Genomic DNA, 21,947 nt, shown 5'->3' with positions numbered 1-21,947 from the left:
GCTGGCACTCAGTGGCACTTGCCAGTAGTTGCCACAGCTACTCAGTGGCACTTGCCAGCACTTGCCAGCAGGTGCCGCAGCTACTCAGTGGCACTTGCCGGCACTTGCCAGCAGTTGCCAGCAGATGCCACTACTAGTCAAAAAGTGCCACTACTAGTTAAAAAGTGCCACTACTAGTTAAAAAGTGCCAGCAGACGGAGGGTCGGCCGCAGTGACGAGTCTGCGACGATTTAGTGACAAGCTTCACTGAAGTGCCCGGACAGCGGAAGAATTCACTTTCATGATCACAGAATGGAGGAGCTGCGGTTTAGCTAGATAGATAGATAGCTAAAATAGCTAGATACACAGATGGATGTGTGTGTATATATATAAAAGACACTAATTAATATATATATATATATTAATTAGTGTCTTTGTAGACACTTACTGACAATATGCAATAAGATAGTGCTGTACATTACTGCTGTACTATATTTAATATTGTTTTGCTACTACTACGTTTCACTTCGTAATCTATTACACTTATATACCATGATATTGTAACGTCTCGGACGTTATGGCACTGATGACACGGAGACGGGACGACGTTATTAATCCTCCCTTTATTGGGCATCCACCAACACATACAGCGTGTTCCTCTCAGCTTAGCAGGTCGAAAGTCAACAACAACGGTTCCCGTCAACCACCCTTAACTCCCGTTTTCCGACAGGTTAACCCCGCCTCCCCTCTACTCCGCCAATCACAGGCACGCCCCCTCGACCAGCACGCACGCTGCCACACTGTGATTGACAGCCACTTCACAGGGTCGCTACAATATATTACGAAGTGAAACGTAGTAGTAGCAAAACAATATTCAATATAGTACAGCAGTATTGTACAGCAATATCGTATTGCATATTGTAAGTAAGTCTAAAAAAATACATTATCTATGCAAGTCTGTGGCACTTGCCACAGACTTGCCACTGAGGTGCCAGTGAGTTGCCAGTGAGTTGTCGGTGAGTTGTCGGTGCCAGTGATTGCACTCGCCCTCTCTCTACTTTGCTCCGTGGAAAAATATTTTCCGCCATCCGCCACGGAATAATTAACCAATTTTTCTACGTTATACTTCTTGTGGAAATGCCACACACGTCGTAACATCTACCGCCCCGGTGTGAATGACTTCCGCATCCAGCGCCTCGAGAGCAGCAGCAGCCAATTAGATCCAACAGCGGAGCAGCTCAGCGCTGATTGGCTCTCACAACGCAGCGTTCTGGTTCTGTGCTGTGACGTCGATACTCGCTAGTGACGTCACGGAGCTTTGATCCAGAGTGCGTAAATAGAGAGCAGACTCAAGCACTGTTCGGAGGTCTACTTGAGGATCTGGGAGAGTCCTGGGAACCATGGTAACCAGGATGTGTACCCTGGTTACTCGTAGACTGGGAGGGGATAGAGCAGGCTCAAGCACCGGGGGGTGGGGGTGATGGGTGGGGGGGTGGGGGGTTCTCTGATTTATACACATGTACATACATAAATACATGGTGAACTAATCTTACATTAGGTTGTTCAGCTGTAGTAAGACGGCATTGAAGGCCTAGGTAGAAAATGCACGGCCCGCCACTGGTTTATTACCTTATCATAAAAGCATACAACCGGAAGATGGATAAATACAATCTATAATGTAGTTCATGACATCGACCACTAGAGGGCAGTAAGCGCTCATAATTTTAAATGTATGTAATCTCACCTAGCGGCGACTTTTAAAAAGGCCAGAGATGTAGTGAAGCACTATGATCACTGCAGGGCACTGAACAGTCAAATTAACATTAACTAGATTAGGATAAAATCGGACATAAAGAAGACATTCAGAATAATACATACGATCAGTGATTACTGTAATACTGTTGAATATGGATAATTGCTCTTGAGTACGTGTCAGAGGCCTCCTTCGGATTGTTCACGTCACTGTGTTTGATCGACATATCTTTATATATTTATACTTTGAAAGGTTATTGAAATAAAGTGTGTATTATTTATGTGTGTTCTTAACGCCTCTGTTTCAATACCGAGATCTCCAAAAGGATTTTCCATTTTCAAAACATTGCTGCGGTTCTCTTAAATCTGATTTTGACGACAGCGCGTGAACGCAGCATATGAGGTAAACCGGAGCAGAGGACGAGTCTCGCAGCGTGGACATGTCGGACCCGGCGACGCAGGCCTTGCAACCCCGGCTTCTCCAAGCCCAGACTGCTGGGTCAGCTGGGTCCAGTACCGCCGCGACAGGCTCCGGGTCAGGGAACAGCGACCCGGCAAGACCGGGACTCAGCCAACAGCAACGTGCGAGCCAGAAGAAAGCCCAAGTCCGAGCTTTCCCACGGGCGAAAAAGCTCGAGAAACTTGGCGTATTCTCCGCATGCAAGGTAGCTAGCTGAGCTAGCCAAAGTTCACCACAACAAAGCACTCCTCGGGCAGCCTCAGCCTTCTATTGTGAGGGCTAGCAAACTGTAGCGCAGTCCCGGGCCCGCGAACAGAAACACGAACCACAGTCATGACTTGTAATTGTTAACTTTTGTAGCTAACTAGCTAGCTCGGCAGACGTCCTGTTATTCACACTAACGGTAGTTCTTTGCGTTATCGAAACCTAACCGCGTAGTCATTCAATGACGAACAACAACACCACGTTACAGTGTGAGCCCTTGTGTTTCCCGTTGCTTCTTTGCAGACTAGTGACACATGCAAGTGCAATGGATGGAAAAACCCAAACCCCCCATCAGCCACACGTCTGGACCTGCAGCAGCAAGCGGCCAGCCTGAGCGAGCCGTGCCGCAGCTGTGGACATGCTCTGGGTACGAACTCACCGACCTGCACGCATACACCTGCCCGTTCCCCTTTGTATAGCATATACATCTCAGGGGCCTCTTCACATATGTCTTGACTTTGTATGCGTTGGATCTGTCATTTGTTTTTGATGCAGCTGACCATGTGTCCCACCTGGAGAATGTGTCTGAGGATGAGATTAACAGGCTGCTGGGGATGGTGGTGGATGTGGAGAACCTGTTTATGTCTGTGCACAAAGAGGAGGACACTGACACCAAACAGGTCTACTTTTACCTTTTCAAGGTAAGCACAGTGTATCTCACTAAATAACTAAGTCCGTGTGCGTCATTTGTTTTGCCCTCGTGTCTTCAATCCGCACAGTTATGATCCTCCCTGTTCTCCTTAGCTACTGAGGAAATGCATTCTCCAGATGAGCCAGCCAGTCGTAGAGGGATCCCTTGGAAGTCCACCCTTTGAAAAGCCCAACATTGAGCAGGTAAACAGGACGCTAGAAGATTCTCCCGGTCGTTTCTTAAGAATAGCTGATAAAACAACAGCATCATACTGCCTTTCTCTAGCAACAGGCATGTTTCCCATATGTTTATTGTGCTTTTTGTTCTTGTTACGCATCCTATAGTTTTGTTAAATGTCAAAATAACAACCTTCATCGTCTTTTCTTTATCTTTTCCTCCAAAGGGGGTTTTGAATTTTGTCCAGTACAAGTTCAGCCACCTGGCACCAAAGGAAAGGCAAACCATGTTTGAGCTGTCAAAGATGTTCCTCTTGTGTCTGAATTACTGGAAGCTGGAGACGCCAACGCAGTATCGCCAGCGTATCCAGAAAGATGATGGGACAGCATACAAAGTGGACTACACGAGGTGTGTTGGTGTGTTGTTGTTGTTGTCGTTAAAGAAAGGACGCCAATGCTTTTACATTTAAGATATCGTTGCAGATGCTGATATCTTGTAAGATAACAGTATTTCCCCTTCAGGTGGCTGTGCTACTGCCACGTCCCCCAGAGTAACGACAGCCTCCCGCGCTATGAAACCACTCAGGTGTTCGGACGCAGCCTGCTCAAGTCCATCTTCACTGTGACCCGACGCCAGCTCCTGGAGAAGTTCAGAGTGGAGAAGGACAAGCTGCTCCCAGAGAAACGCACACTCATCCTCACACACTTTCCCAAGTAAGCTTGCGTGCATACGTGTGTGTGATATAGAGCATCCTTTTTCAATCATTTATTTTTAGTTACTAGTTTCAAATTGTGGTATTTGTGGAGAGGCTGGTGCAGAAATTGCATATCAGGGTTTTTACAGTCATGAAGATCCGTGGAAAGTCAAGAAATTCCACGCATAGAAAAGTAACAAAAAGTCTTTAAAAGAAAAAAAGTTTGTTGAACCGCAACTTATTCTAATATTGGAGCTGCACAGGGTGTCTGATTATTTAAATTAATAATTAAACTTTACTCCACTGTAACAGCTCTCCTTTAGACTCATGACGATAACAATGCTCGCTACTTTAAATGATACAAAAAATACTTTATCATTAAAGCTGTTCAAAAAGCATAAACATGTAGATAAGGCGATATTTCAATCTGCTCTGTCCGCTCTCTCGTCCACCACTGCTATGTTTACACAAGCACAGCACGCTGGCTCAGTTAGTAGATATTTTGAAAGATGAGACAACGGATTACAAGTAGGAAACAACTAAATTTGAGAGAGACCTAAACATAAAAGATGTTATTTGTAAGATCACGTGTTTTCATTGACAATATATTATTTGAGAGGTTTGATTCAGGTTTTAAAGAACCAATCACAGTGTGCACATATTGATTGTCTGTTTTCATAATACAATTTATGAAGGTCTAATGACAACCATACATCCATAAAAACAATCTATAGTGATTAGTTATTTTCACGTAATGCTATAGCTGCCTTTTTAATATGTACCTTTTGAAATAACCTTTTTCTTTGAATGTCATCAGGTTCTTGTCCATGCTGGAGGAGGAAATCTATGGGGACGGTTCCCCGATCTGGGAGGCTGACTTTACCATGCCGGCCTCCGAGGGCACACCGCTGGGCCATCAGACAGGTGAGGCAGGTGTATAATAGTCATAATTAGTCAATTAACTATGACATTTGTATTGGGTTGAGACCCGACAATTCTATATAAATAAACCTTTGACTGATGAACACAGAGGTTTCACATGTGCTGATCCCCAGAGGAGATATTCACATGTTACAAAATGCAAAAAACAGGGTAAATAAAAAATAAAAAACAATGACTGAATCTATCTAACGTACACATCATTAGTGCAGAGTGCAACTATAGTGTAGTGTTGCGACAAAAGCCTTATTGGAGTGGTATTTTAACTTGTTAAGAGTCACACAATAGACAGTCTATGTATTGTATATGAATCTCGCATAGGTATGAAAATAAATAACATATTTAAAAATCTATGAAAACATCACAGCTGTTTTTTGCTGTTGCCACAGTTCCTGTTGTATGGTTAGTAATTATTAACCTGTACATTGGCGCCTCTCATTGCAGTGATCAGTCCCTCTGCGGTGTCCGGCTCCCCCGCGCTGCCCAAGGGTCTGGGCAGCATCTCCTCTCTGGGCAGCACGGACACTGGAGCTGCCGAGCCCATCACAGGTCGGTCAGCGCTGCTTCTTTGATTCTCACCTCTAGCTGTGGAGATCACAAATGTCTCACGTAGTTCAAAGATGATATGAGTATTGTGTAATATTGAAAGCCACTGAAGCACATACACACTGGGCACTACACGCGTTAGGGGTCGATGATGGTATTATCCCCACACACACAACACGGAGGGTTATCACCCCGCGTGGTGTCGTGGCTAACAGAACACGCTGATGGCTCTGAGATCATTATCCAAGCAATGTCGCCGTATGTTCAGGAGAGAAACGCAAACTTCCGGAGGCGTTGACCCTGGAGGATGCCAAGCGGATCCGTGTGATGGGAGACATTCCAATGGAGCTGGTCAATGAAGTCATGATGACGATCACTGACCCGGCTGCGATGCTCGGACCAGAGGTCAGTCGTTGCATCTCAGTTGATGTGTTGAAGATGAAGGCCCACGGTCTTATTTTATACACATATTGACTGTAGTACTCTTTCTTTTTTATATATATATATATATAGACAAATCTTCTGACTCCAAACGCCGCCCGTGACGAGACTGCCAGGCTGGAGGAGAGGCGGGGGATCATCGAGTTCCACGTGATTGGAAACTCGCTCTCTCAGAAGTCCAACAAGAAGATCCTGATGTGGCTGGTCGGCCTGCAGAATGTCTTCTCTCATCAATTACCTCGCATGCCCAAAGAGTACATCACCCGCCTGGTGTTCGACCCGTGAGTAGACGTTCTCTCGCCACATGTCGCCGTCGAATAGCTGCACACGGCTCTGATTTCGGCAGTTTTCACAGGAAGCACAAGACCCTCGCCCTCATCAAAGATGGCCGCGTCATCGGCGGCATCTGCTTTCGGATGTTTCCCACTCAGGGCTTCACGGAGATCGTCTTCTGTGCCGTCACATCCAATGAGCAAGTTAAGGTACACGATGACAGTGATGGTGGTCTCAACCCTTAACAAGGCGCTCGTCAAAAATGTTTTCATCTGTTGTAGTTTTAAAATCATATTATGTGTTAAATTAAAAAACTCTTTAACATTTCAGAATTTGGCAAAAAATATTATTCAGAGATTCCTTAAATGTCTCAAAAGTCTCTAACATTAATAACAACCACCAACTTTTCCTTTAGTGTTTTAAAAATTCTTTATCATGAATTCTGCTTTAATGTAATTATCAATTTATAAAACTCCACCTCTTCTGCTTTGAAATTTCCTGTCTCCTATCAAAGTTCAAAAATTCTAAGTTATGTTTATTATCAATTTTCCAATGTTGAACATACAGAAAATCAAAAAATACGTGTGTCTCTTTTTTGTCCGACATAAAGTGAAATAATAGTGATAAAGTAATAAATACATTTCAAACAGTCAACAGTTAACAACAACAAAGAACATTTGACAAATTAAGAACTACAAAAAACGACTCTGCGTCTGTACAGTAGCAGCAGCCGGACAGAGTTTTGCAGCATTTGTAAAGGAGTCTAAAGTTTAATAGTTTAATACTTTAATACTAATAGCCTTTCTTAAACCTATTAGTATTGATTCGTCTTTCACACTACTTGATTCCACAGTGTCTTTTTATTCATAGTATAGGGATACCTTTGGTAAGAACACATTTTTGACTGTTGTTCTCTGTTTTTTTTAATGTCAGGGCTACGGTACCCACCTGATGAACCACCTGAAGGAGTACCACATCAAACACAACATCCTCTATTTCCTCACTTACGCTGACGAGTACGCCATCGGCTACTTCAAGAAGCAGGTACTGCTTCACGCCCTGTGCGTGAGCTCTGCTCCGGTCCTCTCCCTCAACCTCGTCTTTAAAAGTAATCTATTCTTTCCTCGCAGGGCTTTTCCAAAGATATCAAAGTGCCCAAGAGTCGATACCTGGGATACATCAAAGACTACGAGGGAGCGACCCTCATGGAGTGTGAGCTGAACCCGAGGATCCCCTACACCGAGCTCTCTCATATCATTAAAAGACAGAAGGAGGTATGTGAGGCTGCGAGCTCCTCTCATTTAAGCCATCACGTGTGTTCTGTGAATCTTTTGAGTTTTTAATATCAACTATGTCTGAAATGTTGTAACAGATTATTAAAAAGCTGATAGAGAGGAAACAGATCCAGATCCGGAAGGTTTACCCCGGTCTCACCTGCTTCAAAGAGGGCGTGCGGCAGATCCCGGTGGAGAGCATTCCAGGCATAAGTGAGTGTTTGGTTTGTGTCAAATTAAATAAAACAAATAATCTGTGTTATCACATTACTTAAATTTATTTTTTCTTCCAGGAGAGACGGGATGGAAACCCAGTAACAAGGACAAAGGGTAATGAAGCATGAATATAATATGATAAACATGAAGCGTATATTAATCAGTGTTGTTGTCGGCGTCAGGTCTTCCTGCCAATGTCTGTCTATTTTGTTACTGGGAAATAACAGAAGACTTCGAAATATAACTATAACAAAAAGCAAAATTCCTCCCAAACACAAGGAGATGATTAAAAACCAGAAAGACTTTTGCATTTTTCTTCTGGGTCAATATCGTACTCACGTATTTCTCCACATGACTTACAGAAAAGAGATGAAGGACCCTGACATGTTATACAACATGTTAAAGAACCTCCTGGCCCAGATAAAGGTACGAGGAAACTGTTTACACAAGACAGGAACACACACACACACACACACACACACCTCTACAGGGGGTAACAAGAAGAGACTAACCAGGCTTTATCCCCTCAGACTCATCCTGATGCCTGGCCCTTCATGGAACCAGTGAAGAAATCGGAGGCTCCAGATTACTACGAGATCATCCGCTTTCCCATCGGTGAGCTTTATTTATAATGCGGTTTTTCTTCTCAGATTACATTTGGTTAAACGAGCTCAATACGAAGTTCAGAGCTCATCTATTACCGTCACACGGCAGCACAAGCGGCAACAACAGTTCTGATCACGCGCACTAGACCGGCCCGGCACAGATGCGTTTGTATACGTATGTTCTGATGACGTGTCGTAACACACAGAGAGGTATTACAATTACTTAACTGTAAAGCAAAGAACATGATGAACTATGTTACACCAATCACTTACTAAATAAAAAGGTTCTAGAAGATCTATACGTTACCTCCTCGTGGTCAGCCATGCCTCATATTGGCTCCCCCGATTTCTGTAATTATCGGCCCATCGCAAATTAGCTTTATACCGCCTACATGCCTAAAAGGTGCCTAATATTTCTAGACGCGTTATGGGAGCGGCGGCGCTGGTCGTAGTTTACAGCACAAACAACAATGCAACTAGTGGAGGTGGCAAGGTGCTCCGTGTTGCCACATTGGAGATGGTGAAGTATCGTACCAAAGGCTCAAAATGGTTGTATTTGGAGGATAATTATCGTGTATCTGGCAACCGTGAGATCGGTCGACCAATGACTGTTCTCTATACCGTCAGAGCTCACGCAAGAAAGTGGAACATAAGGGAGATACCGTTTCCAAAACTTGTAAGGGGTAAATTCTAGTTTGTGAAAAACCCAGAGAAACACAAATATCCGACGAAGCAAAATCCCGGACGTTTTTGGAATCCCTGCCGGACGCATTTTTAGGTCTCAAAAACAGGACGTCTGGTCACCCTATATATATATATATATATAGTGTGTATATATATATATGTGTGTGTGTGTGTATATATATACTGTAGAATATTTAATGTCACACACATTTAATTATGAATTGACATTTTGTCGTCTTCTTTCAATTTCTGCGCGCAGACCTGAAGACCATGACGGAGAGACTTAAGAATAGATACTATGTGACCAAGAAGCTTTTCATTGCCGACCTGCAGCGAATCATCACCAACTGCCGCGAGTACAACCCTCCGGATAGCGAGTACTGCAAGAGCGCCAACACCTTGGAGAAGTTCTTCTACTTCAAACTAAAAGACGGAGGACTCATCGAGAAGTGAAGCCCGCGGAGTTATTTACACATTTCTAAAGCGGACGTGGGGCAACGTTCGCTCACCCAGACGGTCATATCTGAGTTAATAAAAGGGTTCGTACACGACTGGACGCGTCGGACAGACGTGACGGTTTGGTGATGTCGGATGGAGTTGATCAGAGTCAGACCGGCATTACCTTTGAGTTCGCTTCTGTCATTTCCCTTTCCCAGAACTGGCAGCGGGTCAAGACTCTGCACACACACGTTTCATGAAGTGTACCAAAGTTATAGGTCCAAGTTATAACGATGTCACACTTTCCACCATTATTTATAAGTATGATTGATTTGGTTTTGTCGCATTTAAATGACATTTGTTGATTCCAGTTTGCTTCGAGCTCAAGCGGAGGTTTATGTAGTGTAGAGTTCTTTCACAGAGAACTGGACCTCGGGACCTAAAGCCATGTTGCCTTTCGTTGCTGACAGACACTTGAACATCGCCGCCTTCTCCGCGGGTGCAAAGACGACCGTTCTTTGAAGGGTGAAGTCCTTAAAACACGCCACTTTGACTCTCGAGTAGTCTGGAAACGATTTGATTGGTCGGTTGGTGAATAATTAATCTGAAACCGTTGTAAATTGTTGAAGTGCAAAACACCAAACATTTAATGGTTATAGCTCTAGTGTATATTAAATATTTTTTAGACTTGGTCTAATTATTTATCATTTAGCAACATTATTTTCAAGAAGAAAATGTATTGATACCCGATTAAAAGCGTTTGTTGCATCCCTACTCTGAGTAGTTAGAGACGCTGCCAACGATGGACTGGGCATCAAATATTGATCAAACCATTCCCCCGATCGCTGCCTTCAGGAAAACTTGTTTTCACGTGGACAACAACGTTGTGGATGCGTTATTTATACAGTTAATATAATACACACTGTTTACACATCATTTTCCACTGGCGGGGTTCTATTCCATTTAGATGAGGTCACATTAGTTTAGCTCTTTCCGTGCTTGCAGGTGTTCTTGATGGTTCCGTTCTGTAGTTGGGTCACTTCCACACACACACCCGCTAAGTAGAGTATTTAGTGTTCAGCCTCACAGGTTTACTGGATTGTTTATGTTGACGAGATCTAAACATGGTGGTTCTGGGCTTTTGGAACGAAGATAACTGGTTTATTTATCGCACGACACACAACTGTGTTTTAAAGCTAGGTGGACGGGTCACCATTTGAATAAATAAAAAAACAAACGTCAAACTTTTAGCCATTGTTGTTGCAGGTTATGTTTTTTTTTTTTTTCAGTGAGATTTTAATGTTTGGCCGGCGTTCGCAGTCACTTCTCTAAGCTTAGGCCTGCTTGTTGAATGTTTCATTGACGTGTGTGTGTGTGTGTGCGAGTGGGTTTATTTTTTTACTTGAATCATGACTAGCTTTGAATTACTAAAGTGATGTCAGCGTTGCATTCTTCAGGGTTGTCAATGCCGTACTTGTCCCTCAATCCTGTTATGCTGCATTTCAGATTTTCTTAAAGTCAGTGAAGTGTCCGCCTGTTTAAGGATGGCTGCTGTCCAGTCGCTATTTACTGTAACTGTAAACCTGTTTCATGACAATAAAGTTCTTTAAAAAAAAAAAATAGATATAGAAACGAACTTCAGTCACTTGAAGCTGAAGTCAGAACTGAATCAACTTTCTGAGGATATCCGACCTGTCAAAATAAAAGACCTGCAAGAAAACCTTTTCCTTTGTGACCGCTGGTGATGCTGCCACAATATCAAAGGTGATGGATGTCAAAGAAGTATAACTGAGGAATTATTAGATATAATGTCATGTCAATTATAGTTCAACAGTTATTGTAAATGTGCCAGTTGCCAGAGGCGTTGGATCGTAACGTGGACCATTGTACCCTGTGCTCCTGCAGTACTTCCACAGGTATAGCACTTTGAAAAGAAAAAAAGAAGTTATTCAAAAGCATGTTTATTCACTTTGAGAACTTGACACCCTGCTGTCCTTCAGACCTTTTAAACCGCCTACACTCTGAGATGTTGTAGCTCGCCCTCTTTTCTGTTCTCAGACGTCTTCTCTGCTTTTGGATGTTGTGCACTAGCCATGCCAAGATTCCCCGACCGATTAAATGCCATGTGTGGTGCTGACCAATGAAATGATGCCGGCCTCGTTGCACCGGTTCCCTTTACCTCTTGGAGCGCACCTGACCGACGGTGACTCATCACTCCTGCCCTCCGAGCCTTTATTATGTACTTCCTTTGCGTTTGCTTGTTTACTTTTTGAATGCGTCCATACCTTTTACTTTTACTATCACTACAATGGCTACAATAACTGTTAGTTAGTTCGGAACTAGCCGATGGCCTCTATTAAATGATTTAATATTACATATGGTTGGATCATAAAGGGTTTGTGACTTATTCACAGTGCTGTTGAAGCTTCTGCTGTCACTGCCAAAGGAAGACGAGCTGCTGCTGCTCCGGAAACTCCCTCAGGGCGACTGTGGACACTTTGCAGGTTTTAGTTTTGTTTCTCTCACATCTGCTCCCGGATATGGAGCCACTTGGTGAATGTTGAGTGCTGTCTGCATGTGAATCACTTGAACAAGCACATTATGGTTATAATATTGTATGTGGAATACATTTAAGAAGAAAATAACCCCAGTCGTATGTGTATGGTTGTGAATAAAGTATACATTTATTATCCATTTTCCTAATTTTGTTGTGATATTTCGTTCAGCCATTCTTCTATATACATGTAGATAATTCATCCATTTCATTTTGCTTATTTTCTTACTTATTTTCTACTTTTGCATTGAACCTGTGAATCTCCTTCTGACTAGGTTTTTTATAAAGGTGTAGTAGACAAGCCCAGAATGTGTTGTAAAGCATGTATTATTCTTGCTAATATAGGGATGGTAATATTGTAATATTATTTGTCATTTATAAATATAGAATTTCTGAAATTGGATACAGGTTATTGATATTAAATGTGCATCTGGTTGCTCCAGAAGCCGTTTACAAGATGTTATTCTAAATGACTCGAGCTGAAAAGGTGGTATTATGGTAGTACATTCAAGTGTACTTTACCCAAAATACCTTGCAACCGAAATCAAAAAGTGTATTAAATGACTGCAGGCAGAAAAGACACAATAACATAAGTTACAGTTATGACTTTTCTTTCAGTAAGTTTCGGTTTCCTGATAAAGAACAATGAGGGCCCATTAAGGGCGTGTGCGCACGCGCAGGACGTTTTCAACACCCTACAAACACACTTAGCTGTAAACCACTATTAAATACATATATAGATAGATAAGGCATACATTAAATATAGGGAGAGATGCTGTTGGTTTAAGGGTTGTGATGTAACTGTTTAATACTGTAACAGGCGTCCCCTGTCACTGCGTAGAGAAGTATCTGTCGTTCCTCCAGAGCCCCCCTCGGGAGGGCCATTCTTCTGGCTTTTACTTTCGTTTTCCGTCTCCAGGTCACAACAGACTTTAAAACCCCACCACCGACACGGTGTGATGTCAGTGGACGAGGAGAAGCCGGGGACGCCACGCAGCTGAGCGGTGAGTTCATTAAAGTGGACTTTGTAACCCCTTAAAACGATCCACGACTCAACAAGCGACTCTACGACAGTGTGTTGTGCTGAAAGTCCTTTCTACGATACTTTTGACCCGGTTGTCAACAAAGATGTCAGACTTCCAGCTCCGAGAATACCAGAAGGAAGTGGTGGAAAGGGCTCTTCGGGGAGAAAACATCATCATCTGGCTGCCGACCGGAGGCGGAAAGACGCGCGCGGCCGTGTATGTGGCCAAGAGACACCTGGAGACGACGTCACCGGCTAAGGTGGTGGTCCTGGTCAACAAGGTAATGCCCACAGCAGACATGTCATAAGAGTAATCATAATGTTCAGAATTATAATGAGGTTATAATAATAATATGATAATAATAATGATGATAATTATAATAATACCAATAATAAAAAAAGACTTCCAGTGTGGCCCAAAATACAATGAGATTTTCCTCCTCTTCTATTTTGACGTATTCAATGTTGTAGATTCACCTTGTGGACCAACATTACACCAATGAGTTCCAACCTCACCTGGGCCGCGACTACACCCTGCTGAAGGTCACTGGGGAGAGTACAGGGAAGGACTTCTTTGGGCCGGAGGTGAGGAGATCAGACGTGGTCATCTGCACCGCACAGATCTTGTACAATGCGCTGACGTCCACGGAGGAGACCAAACATGTGGAGCTCTCAGGTCAGTAACACGGAGCTCACGTTTGTAATGTCCAGTAGTTTTTTTCTCATTGATTCATAAATAAAGATTGTACCCACGCTTCCTGACAGATATCACTCTGCTTATAATCGACGAGTGTCACGACACCAACAAGGACTCAGTCTACAACAAGTTGATGGCGTGCTACGTGGAGAAGAAGCTGAACAACGATCTACCATTGCCACAGATCTTGGGTCTCACTGCCTCACCGGGAGCAGGGGGCGCAAAGAACCTGCAGAAGGCGGTTGATCATGTACTGGAGGTCAGGGTTTACCTATTCATCTTGTTTTTTTGACTGAAAGTGTCTCTAAGATGAGGGAGTCTGATCTTCCACAACTATCATCATCATCATCATCATTTCCTTCTCAGATCTGTGCCAACCTGGACTCGGCCATCGTTTCAACTAAAGTCCATGTCTCCGAGCTGAAGAAGAAGGTACCCAGACCCATCAAGAGTTTTGACATTGTGGAGAGAAGGCTTCAGGTAAACTACATTAGTTTTTTGCTCTTTAAAACAACTTGTGTTTCCAGATAAAATCATACGCTGTGCGTAGACAATAATCCACCCTGATATAATAAAACAAATCCTTTTAAAATCAGCATCGGCTCCTATTTTAACGAACAAATCCGTGGGAAAGATGTTCTAATCTCATCACATCACATTCGTTCTTCTAGGATCCATTCGGGGATCATCTTAAGTGCATGATGCAGATGATCCACGAGTTCATGACGGTTCCTCCAGACTTCAACCTGAGACAGTGTGGCACACAAGAGTACGAGGAAGATGTGGTGAAACTCGAGAAGCGAGGTGAGAACACATTTTATGCGAGCGAGGCCGATTACATGCAAATACAATGTGTGTGGAAAGCACTGCTCTGCGGGTGCTGGTACATAATTTGTATATATTTGGATCAGGAGTAAGCGAGGACAACATACTGCTGGCACAATGTGCTCTCCACCTCAGGCAGTACAACGACGCCCTGATCATCAACGGCACCCTGCGAATGATGGACGCCTACCGCTCCCTGGAGGAGTTTTACACCAACAGGTGGAGCACAGCCATCGATAGAACAGACTTCTTCCTGGTGGGACTCTTCCAAGGTAGGAATCCAAAAAAACTATATTTGCATGTCTAATAGCAAGCACATGACTTATATTCATTTTAATCTTCATACAAGCAACAATTAATATCACTGTCCTGAAACACAGAGAACCAGACGGAGCTGCGGAAACTGGCGGGAGATTCTCTCTTTGAGAACCCGAAGATGGGCAAACTTGAGAGCACTCTGCTCAACCAGTTTGGTCCCAGCGAGGCGTCAAAGGGAATCCTCTTCAGTAAAACACGTAAAAGCATCCATTGCCTGTATGACTGGGTTCGGAACAATAAAGACTTGCAGGAAGCTGGCGTCAAGGCGGCCATCCTCACCGGGGCTGGCAATGGGACCACTTACATGACGCAGGTGGGTTCACACACGCAATGCAATCTGTAGACGCCTTTCTGTTTCGCGTGACTCAGTCACGACTCATCTGTAGAGGCCTTTTTATTTCCCGTGACTCAGTCCTCTCGTGCTTTCCTCGCAGAACGAGCAAGCGGACACGATCAACAAATTCCGTCAGGGTATCGTCAACCTCCTGATCTCCACCAGCGTGGCTGAAGAAGGCCTCGACATCCCTGAGTGCAACCTGGTGGTACGCTATGGCCTGCTGACGAACGAGATCGCCCAGCAGCAGGCTAGCGGCCGTGCCAGAACCACCGACAGCCATTACTCGGTGGTGGCCGAGGCAGGGGGGCGGGAAGTGAAGCGGGAGCTCACCAATGAATACCTGGAAGAGCTGACTGGGAAAGCCATTGCTGAGATCCAAAAGATGAGCCCCCGAGAGTTTCGCAGAAAGGTGAGGCCGCGGTACTCTGGACCTCTTCATCCTCTACTCTCTTACCGAGTGTTCCTGCCTTCACCTTTTCTTCATCTTCGTCTTCCAGATCACGGAGCTACAAACCAATGCGGTAATTTGCAGAAAAATTGCAGAGACACGCAGAATAAAGAAGAGGAGTTGCAACACTGCCGATAGCGTCAAGCTGTTGTGCCGGAAATGCTTTACGCCGGTGGCCTCGGGCAGTGATATTAAACTTCTTGAAGGCCATTATGTCAACGTCAATCCTGACTTTGCGTGAGTTGAACTCTTTGTGGCGTCAGAGTATATCCAGAACCATCGGCAGGCTGGACTCCTGCCAACATGTCTTACCTGCTCTCATCATGGCTTATCTTTGCTCTCAGGAGACACTACAGCGTCGGTGGGGAAGTGGCGCTCGGAAAGAGTTTTGAGGACTGGGAGCCGGGGCGGAGGATCCATTGCAGCAAGTGCAACCAGGTACAGTGTTTCCAATCACAGTTCGTTTAAAACTCAGAAAGAGACTCTGTCCTGCTCAAGGCGGGTCATCAGCAGCGCTGATGGGGCTTCATTTGAATTCTTCTTTAAATTCACAGAAGTGGGGATTTGAGATGAAGTATAAGGAGATTGCCCTGCTGCCCAATCTAGCCATTAAAGAGTTGGCCCTGAACACCCCCGGTGGCAGGATAACTGTGAAGCAGTGGAAGGATGTCCCTTTCACTGTCGAGGACTTCAACTTTGAAGAGTACTGCAAAGACAACTTCCCTGATTTAGTTGATTGAGACAGCGCTGTGTGGGTTTATCCTGTTTATCTTCTGTTGGTGTTCGATTGTCGGCATTATTTAGAGAGAGCGTCATCGCACTGTACAGGTGCTTAAATACAAACGCGGGCTTTTCTATATGCAAAATGCACTCCCCTCGTGCTTACATTGATTACAGTGTGCTTGAAACTAGCGTGGCGGCTTTGTTCACGCCCACGGTTCTAACTGCCGTTGTATGTTTTTGTGCGTATTTCCTCGGCTCCACGCCAAGTCAAGCACAGAAACCAAGCACAGTGAGCTCTGTGTAACATGAACCTCCACCTTCATGCAGACGGTCATCAAGGAGATGTCTCTTTTAGCTATTTTAAGATTGTTTTAATTAGAAACTTAATTCTCACAGTAGATGCAGTATGCATGTGTGTGTGTGTGGTGTGTGGATATTGTGTGTGTGCTGATAATATCAAATAATGTATGTACTTTTTCAAGTGTTTTACAGGATATAAACACTTTGATTGTATTGTGTTGCTGTATATTATTTTATAACAAGAGGTGATGGACAATATTATTAAACATTCCTTCTAAAATGCCAAACAGATCTTTTAAATTATTGTTGCATTTACTCACCACTAGGTGTCAGTGTTGACCAGCCAATCGGGACCATTTGTCTGTTTCAGATTTGCTGTACATTTATGGTTAAGGAAGATAAACATGTAACTCTCTTCTCTCACACTCACACAACACTTTGCTGACATATCCTTGAGCAAGGCACGTGTTCTATAGAGCAGTTTGTTGTTTAGTAAAAGATGGTTAAAACCTCCGGATGTGGGATCTGGAAAATAAAATCGATGTACTTACCTGACAGGAAAGGGAATATTTTCACACATTAGTTCTAATACAAACTGCTTTATTGTAATGTTTAATTTATGTGTGTTTAGATGCCTTAAACCACATTGTCTGCGAGAGCTTTATAGAGTGAGTGAAATATTTTGACTGCCGCAGCTCACTCTGCTCCTTCTGCATCGATGGATCAATGCAGGCTTATGTATTCCAGCTCGGACCATTTAACACCATCCACACAGTGCACATAGAGGAACGGTTATATCAGACGTGTAAATGATCCTTTCACACACTGGCTTCAAACATATATTTTACTGCATACCTGGCATCCTCAGCTTGATTTAAGCAAACCCCAAAAGACAGATTTAGTCTGCTAATCGCGTAAAACAGTCTCTGCTGTAGCTATTTACAGCTCAATTCTGTGTTTACGTTTACATGAATCAAGCTCGATATGCAGCAGCACAGCTTCGGCTGCAATGAGCAGTTTCAAAAACAAACCCCAGATGATGAAAATGAATACAACTGGCGAGGAAGCCATTCATTTGGGTAGATTCACGTTTGACCCACGCGACACACACAGTCTTTATTTGTGTCTCTGGGCAAGACACGGTGAGGTCAACCTCCCTGTGTCACATGGGCCGTAATCCTTTCAAATGTGTCAGAGAGCTGGAGTCAGCGGCGCTGCCATGGATGTAATCAGGCTAAGGACAGGCTCTGTTCCGGTGTCATTCCTGATTCTGATTCACGCTTCTGAGTGGAGCCGTACAGCGTGTGATTTACTGTGATCAGGCTCAGGCTCCATAATCAACGCTGATTACTTCCTTTTACTCCTCGGCTCAACACCCCATGCATCTTAATTGCAATTAGCTTTCTTCTGAAATTAAAGCAGCTTGGAGGAGTTGAGCAAAAAGATGATAACCTGGGGTTTTGTGTAGGTGTGTGTGTGGATGTAAGCAACGCCGACTCACATTTATAGTGGGGCCCTTGTCATAGGTGTCCAGCCCACACACGACTGTCTGTCTCCTGGATATGTCTTATTTAATGAGCACTGCAGTGTGTTTCTAAACTCCTGAGGTGGTGAGGGGAAGCTCGTGCTACAGCTGAGGGAATAAAGTCATGTAGGATTTTACTAATCTATTGGACACAATATCTAAAATGTCCAATACATGAGAGAACTTTCTGAATCATGTCAGGGATCTGCGTTCTAAAGCTACGCTAATGGTGCAGAAATTGTCAATTAGAGCTGTAAGTATTAGTGTGTAATCGATAATAGAAAATTAACTGTTTTGATTATCGATTGTCATTTTTTTAAACCAAAAAAGGCAAAACCCTTGCTTGTTACCACATGTGAGTCCTCGCTGCTCTTTTTTGTCAGAAACAAGTACAATTAATGTATTTGAGTTCTAAGTATTTGAAATAATTTGCAGATTAATTGACAAAGAACAATACGCCGTCACCCATATGTTCCAGGGTCCTATGTTCCAGTTTTAAACTAATCAGAACTGATAACTGGTCATTGTTACATTGTATACGATTGCTAAAAGCTATCCTCACAGAGCATTAGTAGTTTTAATTATATTATTAACCGCTGAGAGATAGTTTTTAGAAGTTTCGACAGGTCATAATTTCGTCTCTGATCTTTGATGTTGCTGTGAATCTATCGACTTCAAACTGCATTCAAGTTTCTCGCCCCAAAAAAGGAATTTATAAAATGACACATCATGAAAAAGTTTTAATTGACCGTCACCCAATAAAAGTGTGTGCTGTTTGGAGCTTGAACTCACCATAATCATAATCAGGATGCATGTGAATGAATTACAATATATTAGACCTACATGTCTGATTTAGATAGCTGTAGCCTACCAGATGTGACCATGCTGGCTGCTAACAGCTAACGCTAACTAGCTCCCCTCTTGCCCAATTCATTGTTTTTGTTGTCCACAGTGTAGCATGATTAGGGATCGGCGACTAGAAATATTAACGTCAATCTACTGAATAACGGCCCCTAATAAAGAACACATTGACTTTTCATTTTCCACAGCATGAGGCTTTCCACCTGGCCAAACAGAGTCTACTTGTCCCGGGCAAGTATGAAACATTAATGCGGGCGAGCCTTCATTTGGAGCCCTCGTTGTAAAGTTTCATGCCGGAACAGGTAGAAAGTTTTTAGATGCCAAAGGTTGTTAAACTAGTTCATGCATGCTCACAACAAAGTATGTGCATTATCTTGATTAACTGGGTCAAAATGTCAGGAATGAGACATAGTCGTGGAGAAACACAACCCGAGTGCCACGAAGTCCCATTGCAGCCGAGAGAAGGCCGACATCTCGACATCCGATCTATTCAAAACTAGGCCGCACCGCCACCGCCTAGATCTATAAGTAGCACGACACAGGTGAGAGGAACAGTGTATTTAGAATAGTGGGCTGAACCGTCCCTTTGTATACCTCGGGAGGTCCCTCAACCTCCAGTTATATATATATATAATATACATGCACACTCTCTCTCTCTCTCTCTCTCTCCAGGATGCATACGGACAAAATGACAGCCACAAATACCTCATACGGTGCAGGGAGCCAGTCACCAGGACGGGCATCTCCTCTGGGACCGGTGTGTTTGTTAGCCGGCTGCTGTCAGAGGGCTCTCGGGGCCGCTTGTCGGGCCCTTTGTCGAGGCGAGAGGACTTCACAGCCTCTATTCTCATGCGGCAGCAGCGGTGGCTCAGGCTACTCTCAGGGACAAGATGGATGAAGACGTTTACCGTGTCCCGCTGTATGTTGTTGTTACGTCTATCACCTGCAAAGGATGCCACCCAGTCTGCGTGGATGAATACTGTACGGCCTGTTTGGAGTCCCGTGTGAAGAGTGGGTATCTCTGACATCTCTGCTGTGTAATGACCACTTTTGGTGCAGTTGTTTCTGGCCCGCCACCAGAAAGGGTGGAATTCAAGACGGTGTTTGAATCTGACACAAAACATTCCTTTTCTCCATTATAATTTCACGGTACGCTTCTTTGTTTGCTTGAAAGATGCTTGAAAAACATGTTTGTGTGAATGCTCCGGGCAACATGAAGAAGTCAAAGCACGCAGAAGGGGGCATCTTTGTTATCACACGTCTCCTTTGAGTGAGGATGCCGCTCCTCTGAAGTGGACTAGATCTCGGGTGTCGGTGCCAGAGTCAAGCGTTATAGCCTATTTCATGCTTTTCTATGGAGCAGATACAAAAAGACTTGTCTTTGCTGTCTGCCACTTAGTGACTGGGCTTCAGTCTTCTGCCCACTGTCTCGTCCCTTTCTTCTGTCCCTTCTTTTGACAGAACTGCCCGCTAGAGTTATTTGTTTAGATACTCAAGGATGCACTCCCAATAAGTTATTCATCAGGATCCTTTACTGCCCCGCCGATTGTTCAGCTCTTTTATTATATCAAAATGATTCCCTCCGAACCCCAAACAAGTGCAGTTCTCCGTGTTTCAGTCAATAAAACATGATGACATGGCGGCAGTATAAATATTAGCGCTAACATCCAAATATCTGGGAGAAGTAGCGCTGTTGACAGTCATGATCTTAAGTAATCATAGGGCTTCAGATATTTATTGTAAGCGTGTGTCCGTGGGCATAGATGTGTGTGTGTGTGTGTGTGGCTGGTTTGGTCTGCTGCACTAAAATAAATGGGCCTTCCTGTCCTCCCTCCTCTGTCGCTGCTATTGACAGTAGTTTGTGTCACTCTAATCCCTGTTATTAATCCATGTTGAGTCATTCAGGCTGGAGGGGATTATTGGGGGCTGCTATGACAGGCCGCAGTTTTTCATTTACTCTTCTCTGCGCTGATGTCGGTGGGTGATTGCGTGTGTGACAGTTAACTGAATACATTTAAATCAACAACTTTTAGTTGATCGACAGATAAATAATTAACAACTAGTTAATCACTTTATTATTTCTTTTTAAAGTCTAAAACATGCCCACGATTCAGTTTCTTATTTTCTTAAAATGTGCTTCTTTGAGTCCTTCGAACTTAAACAACATACTTTTGGACTTCTGGTTGGACAAAACAATGAAAACTGTTGTGTGCGGTACAGGATATGGACTCAAAAGCAGCACTTTAAGAAAAGGTTAAAGTTAAGAATCAAAAAGGTTTGTTTCCAAGGAAAAAAGCACTCTGCCGACGGGATGGAAACAAAACGATCTGACAACGAACAAGCAGTAGAAACAGACTGAATACACCAGGAACGAGACACAGGTGGAAACAATGAGGGCGGGGCTAGCAATCACACAGGTGGAAACAATCAGGAACAAGGCAGACAATCACAGGGACAGGAAATGCAGGGAAACAGAGGAGACGAGAGACGGGGGTTTCAAAATAAGACAGGAAACAAGACAAAAACACTCCGGATCATGACTGGAAAATTGACAAATAACTTTCATTATTTTATGACATTTTATCGACCAAACAAAATGGCAGTTTCAGCAATAATGAACGTAATTGTTATTAGCAGCCTTACTTTAGTATTTAATTCCGCCATAAAGTTATTTATCAAGTTAAAAAGCAGCATTCCAGCTTTAAGTTTGGGTAAAACAAACGATCCCTGAGGTTGGTGCTCAGGTATCGAGTATGCCATGACAACCGGACAAGTATGAAGCAGAACATTCCTAGACATGCCTGGTCTGTCAATTTCCAAGAAATTAAAAGGATGATTTAAAAGTGAGAAAAAAAATCTGACAGTGTTGAGATATGCTCTCATATTGTGTGATTGGACATTGGGCAACTTGAACTGATTGATGTGACCAATGAACCTGATTTGAGCCACCTGTGTGTGGGCG

The 21,947-nt window shown here is 43.6% G+C and overlaps 2 protein-coding genes across 2 annotated transcripts; both read left to right on the top strand.

Annotated features, from left to right (window-relative positions):
* Positions 1-2,171: 2,171 nt before the first annotated feature.
* kat2a (K(lysine) acetyltransferase 2A) lies at positions 2,172-11,097 on the top strand. The gene is made up of 18 exons (XM_056407798.1): positions 2,172-2,396; positions 2,699-2,822; positions 2,951-3,096; positions 3,200-3,289; positions 3,490-3,671; positions 3,785-3,976; positions 4,775-4,881; positions 5,341-5,445; positions 5,711-5,847; positions 5,956-6,164; positions 6,239-6,365; positions 7,090-7,200; positions 7,287-7,430; positions 7,529-7,643; positions 7,724-7,760; positions 8,009-8,072; positions 8,177-8,261; positions 9,195-11,097. The coding sequence occupies exons 1-18, from the start codon at positions 2,172-2,174 to the stop codon at positions 9,386-9,388; spliced, it is 2,394 nt and encodes a 797-aa protein (XP_056263773.1). The 3' UTR covers positions 9,389-11,097.
* Positions 11,098-12,875: 1,778 nt separating this feature from the next.
* On the top strand, positions 12,876-16,886 carry dhx58 (DEXH (Asp-Glu-X-His) box polypeptide 58). The gene is made up of 12 exons (XM_056406693.1): positions 12,876-12,931; positions 13,056-13,232; positions 13,423-13,627; positions 13,717-13,907; positions 14,015-14,128; positions 14,320-14,452; positions 14,560-14,745; positions 14,854-15,104; positions 15,226-15,537; positions 15,626-15,813; positions 15,921-16,014; positions 16,131-16,886. The coding sequence occupies exons 2-12, from the start codon at positions 13,056-13,058 to the stop codon at positions 16,314-16,316; spliced, it is 2,037 nt and encodes a 678-aa protein (XP_056262668.1). The 5' UTR covers positions 12,876-12,931; the 3' UTR covers positions 16,317-16,886.
* Positions 16,887-21,947: the final 5,061 nt, after the last annotated feature.

Source organism: Pseudoliparis swirei, chromosome 23 (assembly GCF_029220125.1).
Source record: "Pseudoliparis swirei isolate HS2019 ecotype Mariana Trench chromosome 23, NWPU_hadal_v1, whole genome shotgun sequence".
Classification (NCBI taxonomy): Eukaryota; Metazoa; Chordata; class Actinopteri; order Perciformes; family Liparidae; genus Pseudoliparis; species Pseudoliparis swirei.
Note: the sequence above shows the minus strand (reverse complement) of the source record. Positions and strands in the feature narration are given on the sequence as shown.

Bases quoted from the DNA above. Each gene is read 5' to 3' on its own strand.
- dhx58 (XM_056406693.1), top strand. From the start codon at position 13,056: ATGTCAGACTTCCAGCTCCGAGAATACCAGAAGGAAGTGGTGGAAAGG. The intron at 13,233-13,422 runs GTAATGCCCACA...TCAATGTTGTAG, and splicing joins TGGTGGTCCTGGTCAACAAG to ATTCACCTTGTGGACCAACA. The intron at 14,129-14,319 runs GTAAACTACATT...TCGTTCTTCTAG, and splicing joins TTGTGGAGAGAAGGCTTCAG to GATCCATTCGGGGATCATCT.
- kat2a (XM_056407798.1), top strand. From the start codon at position 2,172: ATGTCGGACCCGGCGACGCAGGCCTTGCAACCCCGGCTTCTCCAAGCC. The intron at 7,431-7,528 runs GTATGTGAGGCT...ATGTTGTAACAG, and splicing joins TCATTAAAAGACAGAAGGAG to ATTATTAAAAAGCTGATAGA. The intron at 8,073-8,176 runs GTACGAGGAAAC...TTATCCCCTCAG, and splicing joins ACCTCCTGGCCCAGATAAAG to ACTCATCCTGATGCCTGGCC.